The sequence below is a fragment of the Xiphias gladius genome, chromosome 18, assembly GCF_016859285.1.
Source record: "Xiphias gladius isolate SHS-SW01 ecotype Sanya breed wild chromosome 18, ASM1685928v1, whole genome shotgun sequence".
Taxonomy (NCBI): domain Eukaryota; kingdom Metazoa; phylum Chordata; class Actinopteri; order Istiophoriformes; family Xiphiidae; genus Xiphias; species Xiphias gladius.
Window position 1 is genome coordinate 28,947,024 of NC_053417.1, and position 11,182 is coordinate 28,958,205.

An 11,182-nucleotide genomic window follows, 5' to 3' on the forward strand; every position below is an offset into this window, starting at 1 on the left:
TGTGGAATTCGACGATAAAAACATTTTTCACACCAGGCACTAACATCTGTCAGGTAGCTGGTACATGACCTTAAAGGAATGATAATTACAAAAACTGGGACTGAATATATCCATTAACAACTTCTTTCCATGATGAAGATGGTATTTCAAAGACTTTATGAAAAAAAGTGACAAAATCACCAAATGATGATGAAGGTGCTGATGTTTCCAGGGATGAAGAGCTTTAGGTTAAAAGTGCAATAAGTATTTCACAGCACATTCGTGATCCTTCACCATTTGAAAAAACTTCGTGGTGCTGTCGAGTCCATATGAACAAAGATCTCATGCTGTTCCAACTTCCAAGTTACGATCCGGGCGTCTCTTTGGGCTTTTCTCATGTGGAGTTTAGACTCGCGCAGAAACTCTACAGAGCCACGTCTCTTTCTCTAAGCCCCAAAGAAACCTTTAGTCACTGTACGCTCAGTGCCGCTGTGTTTTGAAGTCTCTGTCAGGTGGACCCCTGCATCCCGGCCGTTCGCTCCATGCTCCCTACACGGCTCTATCGGTTCTCTCAAGTGCAGAGAGGGACAGTTACAGCGTGTTCTCTTTTTCTGAAGTACAGGGGAATCTGTCTTCGTGGCAAACAGAGAGTGAGACTGATTACACCGAGCCAGAGTTTATTCAGAATAAGAACCGGGAAAGACGAAGGACCGATTCCGTTCAGATTCTCTCTGTTGAGGAAAACATGGGGATCAGATCCGGACTGAAGAGTTCTGATGCACCAGAACAGTCTGGACCGTGGAGAGGCTGGATCTCAGTTTGTTAAAGCTGGAATCAGACCAGGGTCATGTTGTTCTGAGGCCGCTAACAAGTTTAGCTGTGCACCTTATTATGCATTCCTGGACTGTTTTGGAGGAACTCAGACTTACAGCAGCACAGGACCAAAATCTGACTCTTAATCTTTTGCAACCAGAACAAAGACACTTCTGTCTTTTGGACTTGAGAAATATTGAAGTCCAGACTGCTAGAAGTCTTTGCTGCTGTTTGGAGATGGACAAATTGACATTTGCTGCAAATGCAAGAACAGGCAGATTTCTTCAGGTTTTTTCACGTCAGTCAAGCTCAGTTTGTACATTCCCACACTGTCCTGAGAAGAGGTCTAATGAGGCAACGGGTTCGAGTGTGGGCGTGTATGAGCTCTAAGCGTTTGCATACAAAATATTGATTTTACATACAAAATATTGTATATGATCGTAGTAACGCGAGGCATTATTACTGATTAAACTACTAAAGAATATAACAAGTAGTAAGAATTTACCTAAAACAGCTGCAAACATTCAAATGCTGCTTATAAATTAATGCATCAAGTCAGTAATGTGTAAAAATGTAACTGCATAATCAGTACTTTTACTTTTATACTTTAAGTACCTTTTTTTGTACTTCTGCTTAGGTAATGTTTCGATGCAGGACTCGTACTCATCTCTTGAGAGATTAAATGCACATATTGATCCACCTTCTTAAGTTCCACATATTGTGGTAATCCATTAATTATTAAATCTTTTTTCAGTGCAAAAATGCCCAACATTCAATGGTCCCAACTTCTCAAATGTGAGATTTTGCAGCTTTTCCACGTCTCACATGATAGTAACCGGAATTTTCTTTCGGTTTTGGGCTGTTGGTCGGGAAAGACAACACATTTGAAGACGTCACCTTGGACTCTACGAAATTGTGACGGGCACTTTCCAACGTTTCACAGTCCAAACAATCGATTAAGTGAGAGGATGATTGGCAGGTTGATCGTTAATTACAATAATCCTTAGTTGTAGCCCAAATCTCACTTGATCAAAGAAATAAAATCATTTTAATAAAACGCAAGCGTCAGTCATGTTGGACACTCAAGTGTTTCCAGCTGCAAGAAAACCGAGAGGAAATTATAGGTCTTCCCCGAAACAGTTCAAACTCAGACAGTTGTGTGGGTGAAAAAATAAATAAGATTTTACAATAAATAAATACTTTTTTTTCTTTGCATGTAAAGCTTTGTTGCACCAAGTAACTTCAGCACTGTTTGTGTTTCCATGATTGTTTTTCAAATACAGTTTAATTCTGCAGATCAATATAGAAAACGACGAGGATGAGTGGAGAAAGTCCTGCAGTAGTTTCCACAGCGGTGACTGCTGTTCTTTTAGCTGCGGCAGGAAAATCAAAATACAACTGCTAAAAGTTAAAGATCCCAGAGTAGAAACCAGTTGGAGAAAAATCATGTGGGGGGGGGCACCAACGCCGCACTTTCAGCAGCTCTAACACCGCTTCACCAGTTGGTTTTAACAAGAAAAAGCTAAAGCTAAAGAGAGGAAGGGTGGAGGCGACAACAGTGTCGAGTCCTGCAGGAATTATCACCAAACTCACGCTGCTGTTTTCCTCTTCTTCAGGTTCCAAGTACACAAGAAGCCGAAGGTGTGGAGAGACTCCTTTCTGGTGGAGAGAGGGTAAATGCTCAGATCGCTGCCTTCAGCGCTCACACTGATGCTGCCGCCGCACTGCAACACACACTGCTTTAACTGCAAACTCAGTGACATGATATGTAACTCTCACATGGACTAGCGCTGCTGGTGGTATCACTGCTGCCACTGCAGTTAGGATGTCCAGGGTAAATGAATCTAAAGTCACTATCATATCTAATGATACTAGCTGACTGACCACTGGTAAGGACGGGACTTCCCTGCCGGGCAGATACCGGAAAGTGATGCAAGCCCTCCAGCCAACCATGAGCTGAGCGTTCAAACTATCCCCCGGTGGTTCCACACGTCTACGATCAGTGGTGTTTGTCTGTTTGTTTCCTTCTCGTTTTATATAACGAGACTAACGTTCAGCCTGCAGTGACGGTGCTGAGTTGCACTTTGATAAACGTCTTACTGGGAACACGAAGCAGTGAAGTATCCTGACCTTTTGCATTCTAACTGCTGAAGCGGTTTACTGTGCTGAGCATTGTGTGGCACCTATAGTTACTCATGGAATTACCGTGTTAACGTTATGACTAGTGTGTAGTATGGATTTGGGGCACAGCTCAAGGGTTAGCACGCTAACATGATCATACTAGGCAGGTGCGTTTACCACCTTCATTAGTTAGTTGGGTGTGTTAGCACTCAACACAAAGTCCAGCTGAGCCTGATGGGAACGTCTTTTGTTTTTTAGCTATTTGATCATAAACCAAAGACCTGGGCAAAGTAAAACTTGCGATGTTTACAGATCTCAGCTGAATTACCATGTAATTCCTGGCACTTTACTGGTTGGAAGGCTGTGGAAAAGAAAACAGATGGTTAAAACTATTCTGTCCTCACATCAAGTCTTGCTGAGACACAAAAACAGACGGCCTTACAATGTGTACAGCACACAGCATCCTCTTAGAACCTTTGAAAAAAAGCGAAGTTTCCAACCTGCTCGCGTTTGGTCCGTTAACAGGAAGCTGCTCCACCAGCGCGTCGAGGGAAAGGAAGTGTCACAGGAGGAGAACTTCCTGCCCAAACACCAACGAGTAAAAGACCTCTGTCAGAGAGCCGAGTACCAGACGCCCTGTCAGCAGACCGGACAGGTACAGTAACGCAGTATCGGAGTTACTTCTTCTCTTCTGTCCTACTCCTGATCCTATCGCTCTACTCTCACTTCCCTTACTTTAGAACCGGTCCCATTACTTCACCCCTTATTTTGCTCTTAATTCTGTTACTTTTACGTCTGATCCTGTTACTTCACTCCCGAAGCTCCTACTCCTGATCATATGACTAAATTCCCAGTCCTATTACTAATTTAATCCAGATCCCATTAGTCATTATTCATACTTTCCTTAAAAAAACATAAACTTTGCTCTCACAGTCTTTTCAGATGTTAAAAAAATGAGAAAATGCAGCTGAGATTTTCCTACCCAGACTTTTTGTTTTTGCAGAACAACCCTCAATAAAGAGCTGTTTTTCGGAAAATTCAGGCTGAGGCTACTGCTGCAATAAACAAACAGAGACTTAAAAGAAACAGCGAGATTAGAGAGATGAAGACCAGATTTCATCTGTATAAACCAGACTGATAACAATAACAGCAATAATGACTCGAAAGAACAGAACACAATGGACTGAACGCTGCAGAATCGCACAGAACAGACGTGAAGAGAATCGAGATGGAGCCGCACAACAGAAACTTTCTCCCAGACATTAGAGAGCTGTGACACTGTGTGTGTGTGTGTGTGTGTGTGTGTTCGTGCTTGTTTGAGGTTAATTACACTTGTCGAAAAATCCCTTTAGCCAGTTGATTAGTCTCTTAGCAACAGTGTCTGTCGGCTGCTGGATCGCGCTGATAAACAGCCTGTAGAAAACCGTGTCTGTGTGTGTGTGTGTTTAATTAACAACCCAGGCATTTGTCACTCTTTAATAACTGCGAGTGACTAAGTGCAACAGTAGAAACTCATTCAGCTCCTGCTAATGAACAACTGCGGAGTGACAATCCAAACAAAGCCGGGAGCCGCAGGCGAACACGCGTGTGCGTTTTGCTGGATCAGAGGACCAGGAGCCCCAGCTCGGCGCCGGGTCGACCTGCTAACCAACGCAGCGCTGCAGCTTCCCCGAGTTAAACCCGACCCTTCGGACCTCAGCGCGCTACTAAGTGGTGGATGCTCCTCTCCGCAGATGATGCGTTCAAGTTCATCCCAAAGGTTTTCAAAGAGTCTTGGTATCAGGGGATAGCGGCGCACTGGTGTAAGTCTACCGTCGTGTAGGGGTGCAGGTGTAGCACTGGTTTAAAAACAATGTCTGGCAGCAAATACATCACTTTGTCCCAGGAAAAGCGGGGTTTCTCGCCACAGATGAAGTTTTAAGCTCTGCCACACACTTGAGTCTTACTTCATGAACCCAGCGCTGAGGCACTTTGTCTACTGCGGCTTGGATTGTGTCTCACGTGTACGTTGCTTTGGACAAAAGCATCTTCCAAATGAACAAACATAAAGGGAACTGCAGATGATTCATTACACAGCAGGGTTTATATCGAGGTCAGAGTTCAGCACTTAGCTGCGGCGGCTGCTCGGTGACGCTAATGTGTTCCGGAGAGGACGTCTTTGTTTCAGCACTTATGATATGATACCAACACACAAACGCACAAACGTCAGTGCATGAGCTCCTGGACTCCAGCGGGTTTATATTAAAGGGAAACGGGAGGAGAATTCCCAGAAAATACCAGGATTACCGTCCCGTATTAAAAACCTTCTGGTTTCTGACTGTGCAGTGAAACCCGTTAATCCCATAAATGTCTCTTTTTTTTACCATGCCAGTTAGAGAGGACTTTATGAACCAAAGAGGCAAAAAAAGGTTGATTCATTTTATTTCATGTCAACTTCCCTCTTTCCTTTTTTGAGGTTATTTGAATCTTTAATTGAGATTAATGTACTTTGATCACAGCGAAAGCAAAAGTTAAATGAGAATCCATCCACTGAAGGTAAAACACGAAAAATATGGCGAATCAATTGTAATGAAAATCAGGAAAAATAGAATATGGCTTCATAACAAAGACACTGACTTATTGATTAGCCTGTTGATTGACATGAACTCATTCTTGTGTGTGTGTGTGTGTGTGTGTGTGTGTGCGTGTGTGTGTGCGTGTGTGTGTGTAGAAGTGGCAGTGTGTGGAGGACGCCACAGGTAAACTACGGCTCTTCAAATGTAAGAATGAAGGGGGAGGGGCAAAGAGCTTCCAGAGGGGCGTGGCAGGTCACCAGCGTCCGATCAGCATCAAGTCTCAGCTGTACCAGCGCAACTCGGACGCCTGCGACTGCAGCCTCCGCAACCTCCGGCCTCTGAACCTGCGGCCCTCCATGATGAAGCCGTTCAACAAGAAACCTTTCTTCTCCAAGAAGAGTGAGTGTTGAAGGTTCAGTCCAGCAGGGGGCAGCGGGGACTGGTGGACATACACGAAATGCAAACGTGACAAAGCAGCGGTATCCGCAGCTGATAACATTAACAATGACCGTGTTCCCTCTAAGCCGAGGCCAGTGCCAGGGTTTGCGGAGGGCGCGGTGGGGAGGGGGTTCGCTGGGTCGGAGGATTTGATGTTATCGCAGTATAATCCATTCATTTTCATATCATTTTGTACCATTATCATTACAATATTCATTAAAAAACCACACAGGTTGTTTTTTTTCCTCAGTAACGTCAGACCTTAGCAAGAAGAGAAGTGAAACAAATGTGGTCAACTGGTGAAATAAACGCTCGAGTCATCCTTCCGACTACACGATCAGCTGTTCCTGACAAAGAGGCGCACGGTGAACGCGGGAGAAGTTTCCCTGAGATCCCGTTAATCCGAAGAGAGGAGAGTCCTCGTCTCTGTGGAAAAATACAATCCTAAGTGGATCTGAAGCTGCTATGAGTTGGACAAATCAAGCGAGTATCTTCCAAAGTGTCTGTCTTTTTGGTGTCAGACTCCCTCTCTGGGTTTCCCCGTTGAGCTCCAGTGGATGCGTAGTAACAAAACAAGTGAATTTCATACCAAAGAGACTCCGTTGAAAGATGTCCGCTTGATTTGTCTAACTCAGACTGCTGAAGCCTCACACCGACTTCAGATAAACTCCAGAATACTGTACCGGCCCGACTGTAGGACGACCCGGATTATCAGACCTTTTGAGGAGAAGAAACCGTTTTACACTGATCCTGTTGGAGAAGTTTCCCCGAGATCCCGTTAATCCGAAGAGAGGAGAGTCCTCGACGCTGAAGCCTTTTCTCTGGTAGAGGTGAAACATGTCATCCAGTGAGATGAGGAACCCGCATCAGTGGATCTCGTCTCTCCGTCACAGACGCTCACCCGATCCGTCAGACCGTTGAAGCGTCTGAATCTTCTCCTCTGACAGTCGCTATTTCTCAGGCTTCAGTCTCTCTGAGCTCATCGTCAGTGTCAGCTGTGATTCTTGTCTGTGTGACAGATTTTCTCCCTGGTTCCTTTTTTTTTTTGGTAAAGACGTGAGGAGACGCTGTGAACTGGTCGAACCCGTCGTGAGTTCATTTCCTCTGCGGCAGCGAAACACGTCTCGCCGGCCTTCGGCAGCTCCCGCGGGTTAAACTGGACTTTTAGCGCTGACTGACTCTGACCGACTCGCCGTAGACAGACTCAAACCACCTAGCCTAGCAACATTAAAGCCACGAACAACCCATAATGCAACACTCTGTGTAGAAGACCGTGTTGCGTCGGTGCTCTCTCCTTTAAAAAACCACATCTGATGATATGAACAAGAAATTGTCTCATCCTCCAGTTTTAAGGCGACTTCCGCTTTTTTTTTCCAGAGCTGTAGAAACAAAACCAAAAAAAACCTCAGCAAAGTTTTTTTTTCGTTCAGTCGGCTTAGGTGCTAAGTCTAAGACTATCAAAGGGGGCCCGAGAAAAGCCTGAGCTCCACTGGCTCCCTGTCAGGACCAACTGGGACGCTAACGAACCGGTGGTTTTCCTGGTCTGGCCTGAAAAAGGTCACACGGTGTTTGGCTCCTATTTCCGCCTGTCCTGAAAGGCACATTTCTCGTTTCTCATTCAGCTGAGCTGCGGAGATGAAACCGTTACGGCCCCGAGTGTGAATCAAGGTTTGAAAAACCAGAAACTAATAAATAAGAATCTGTTTACATACATGTGACCCTCAAACCTAAATCCTCAACCCGGACCTGAGTCTTGAATTTAGCGAGCGCTGAAATACTTCTGATCTTGAACATGATATCAGAAACCTGCCACACAAACCGAAGCTCCCGGTTCGAATCATAACGAATTATTATTTTATCTGATGAATAACTGTAATCTGGAGGAATCTGTCGTCTGAGTCTGGGAACCAGCCTTTCTCTCTCTGTGATCGATGGAGGGATTTTCCCGCCATCATTGCAAAAACAATTGCTCGGTTTTTTTTGAATGACGGTTAAATTTTCTTGTTTTGACAGGATCCTTTCATATCATGGCAAGATATTTTTCACATTAATACATGATACCAAATTATTGTTTTATCAAGAAACCTTCCCTGTTATTTTATCAATACCAAAATATCCCATTACAACAAGAAACTTTTCTTATTGTAACACAGTAGGCTGGTATGTTACTACAACAAGAAACTTCCTTAAACAAATGTTTTAACACGATACAAGATGTCACCGGGTATTAATGAGAGAGGCTTGTGAATTAACAAGAGAAAATGATAAGTTGTGATGACATGAAAAGCTTTGTTAAAACCCAATAATTGATGGATTTGATGAGACCTGTGGGGACGAGATTTTGTCGGGACCCGTGTTTCGGAGCAGAGTGGAGTGGGTCGGCTCAGCTGGTTTACTGGCGTGATGCTGACCTCTAGCGTCTGAAGGTCAGAACTGCATCACCTCAGTAGTGATGGAGCTGTGGAGAGATTTGAGGCTTTCCGAGGAGAACCGCCTCCTCTTTGTCCTCCGGGCCTCCACAGCACTGAGACGTGTGAAGCTGAAGGATGAGAGTTTATCGTGTCGACCAGTGACGACTGCTGACATCTGCCCAGTTGTGATAGAATATTGTTTTAAAACAAGTTTTAAGTTCTGTGTGTGTGTGTGTGTGTGTGTGTGTGTGTGTGTGTGTGTGTGTGTGTGTGTGCGCGCCTCAGATTTCAAAGCCCTGAAGAGTTACTCCAGAAACCGTTACACCCGCTCCGTATCCACGGCATCCGAGATGAACGGTTACCCCGGTAACCACAGCCTGTCTGGCGGGTCCGAGGACGAGTTCAGCGGGATGGGCGATGCTCCCAACGCGTTGGCCCCGCCCAACTCCATCAAAGTCACACACAGGTGTGTAACGACTGTGTGTGTGTGTGTGTGTGTGTAATACTGAGGACTGCATCACAGTTAGAACCACCTCCCCTCGTAATTTTGTTTTGAGCAGGTTTTATTATTATGTCGGATGTTTTTCCGAGGGAATTCTTCTGAAGCATCATCTCAAAATCGACACCAACGTACAAACTCAGCTCAGCTGACTGAAACCGTCTCTAGGACATTGTCTCTGTTTCCCTCCAGATTAAATTGGAAATGGACTTAAAAGATATATTTATTTTTCAACATGAAGGTTTTACATCTGTTTGCCAGGGCTGAAATATTGAACGCTGGTCTAGGACTAGGGGGTTAAGGCGCCGTCCACGAACCGCATTGTTCGGTTCCGGTCCAGCCGGGGACCTCTGTCTCATGTCAGCCTCCGTCTCCCTCTCGCCTCTTTTCCTGTCATCTCGCTACCGATGGCTGTAAAATAAAGACATAAAGTTAGTTGGTGAAAAATGTGCGGCAGTTGTCGGTTGCCAGGAGTCGTATCGATAATGCGGTTTGGCTTCTACGACGTACACGCGCTTCCCTGCAGATGCATCATCGCAGTTTACTGTGGGTGCGTGAATTCAAATAACAGGAAAAGTAAAATAACAAGCTCTGTGGGCGGAGGTTGACTACTCAGCTGGATCAGAACACAAACTTGTTAGAGGGATGGAAAATGGGAGTTTTGCAGATCTTCCCCACCACTGGGGCAGAAACTGTAAAGTCTACCCCGAGGGGGGCACCAGAGATAAAACCAAGATGTCGCCTAAGTAAAGGGGGTTTATTCTCTCTACCTCTGTGGCCATTTTGGGACATTTTAGTCTCGGCCTGTCTGGTTCGGCTTTAAACTGTTCAATAAGTCGGAGCTGCTGCTGCTTAAACTCACTTCCAGCCGTAACCTGTAATCGTGTGTACATTGTGGAATTCCTCTTAATCTACCTACAATGATGTGAACTAGATGTTGTATAACCGCTGATGAGGATCATCAGCACAGATGTAAATGAGACTTTGAGAGCTCAGGTTGCCGTTTAAATCAGCATGAATAATTCAGCATCAACGCGTTTGAAGAAAGTGCGAATTCTTCCCCATCACTCGAAGAGTTCAGTGTCACCTGCTGTGAAAGTGAAGCTGTTTTCCGTAGTGTCATTGGGTTTCCGTTATTGTTTCCCTGCAGATGTTCCATTCTGTCTAACGCCACAGTGAAGTGTGATACGGGAGTTTATCAGTCTCTCCAGGCCTGGAAGGATCACAAGCTGCACATAGACCACGAGGTAACGCAAAGCACGAGTGAGTGACGGACTGGGTCTCCGTTTCGCCTGTGACTGAAATTCTTCTCTCTCTCTCTCAGATTGAGACTCTGCAGACGAAGATAAAGAACCTGAGAGAGGTCAGAGGTCACCTGAAGAAGGCCCGCCCCCTGGAGTGTGACTGTAATAAATACCTGTGAGTACAACGGAGCTTCACGCAACACGGCGCGATACCTCACAACATATTCGCACTTGGTGTTGCACCTGAAGTGACGCCTGTATGTTTCTCAGGTATAAGTTCAAACTGAAGAATAAGCTGAGGTACCGAGGAGGTGGCCTGCACCCCTTCAGGTGAGACTGTGAGATTGGAAGACGCAGACAGTGAACTTGGCTGGTGGGACAGGGAACAGCAGAGTAGCTGCTCTTCCTTCGTTCTATGTGAAAACACGGATTCTCGGGCTATTTTGTCCCATGGTTTTACGTTTAGCTTCTCTCCACTGCTCCCAATCACCTTTAAGATCAATTTTAGAATTGTAAGTTTCGCAGTACTGGGTCGGGACCATCTTTACTAAAGACCTGCTGTCCTGTTTTAGCCACTTCACTATTAGCAGCCTCAGGTTTTCAGGACCACTGGCCATTTAAAAAGTTAAGGCTGAAGAGGAAACGTTTTTGATCCTCAACATTAAAACCGTCCTCCTCAAAGTCAAAAAAAAAAAAGAGAAACCAAATCATTGCTCATTTGTTTTCAATGGTATCTTCCTGTATTTTCTGTGTTGTTTGTGTATGTTTTACATTGTATCTCCTCCTTTTCTCTGTCTCTTTGTAAAGCTATTTGTAGCTACAGTTTTGAAAGGTGTTCAGGACACATACTTTCCGTTCTACTCTAGTCGTTTTATATTTAACCTCCGTCGGCTTGCAGGAGGAAATATGCTAAAAACTGAAGCAGCAGAAGCTGAGATATCCTGACTTTTAGTCCCTAGTTTGGGTCAACCTCCGAAAACAGGGATCCTACGTTTCCCATAATGCAACTGGATAGCGTCTTTTTCGTTAGTTTCTCCTGACCTGGTAAACAACCACGTTTTACACACCCTTCAGTTTGTAATGCAATCTGCAAACTTGAGTGTTTGGGGATCCTGTCTGAAG

At 44.9% G+C, this 11,182-nt stretch overlaps 1 protein-coding gene across 3 annotated transcripts in view; it reads left to right on the forward strand.

Annotated features, from left to right (window-relative positions):
• sulf2b (sulfatase 2b) overlaps positions 1-11,182 on the forward strand; it is an 87,491-nt gene that overhangs the window by 70,771 nt on the left and 5,538 nt on the right. For all 3 annotated transcript variants that reach the window (XM_040152946.1, XM_040152948.1, XM_040152947.1), the window contains 7 exons: positions 2,409-2,465; positions 3,439-3,568; positions 5,624-5,867; positions 8,603-8,783; positions 9,967-10,063; positions 10,141-10,235; positions 10,331-10,390. In XM_040152946.1, the coding sequence (XP_040008880.1) occupies positions 2,409-2,465; positions 3,439-3,568; positions 5,624-5,867; positions 8,603-8,783; positions 9,967-10,063; positions 10,141-10,235; positions 10,331-10,390 (864 nt within the window). The remainder of the gene's footprint in view (positions 1-2,408; positions 2,466-3,438; positions 3,569-5,623; positions 5,868-8,602; positions 8,784-9,966; positions 10,064-10,140; positions 10,236-10,330; positions 10,391-11,182) is intronic.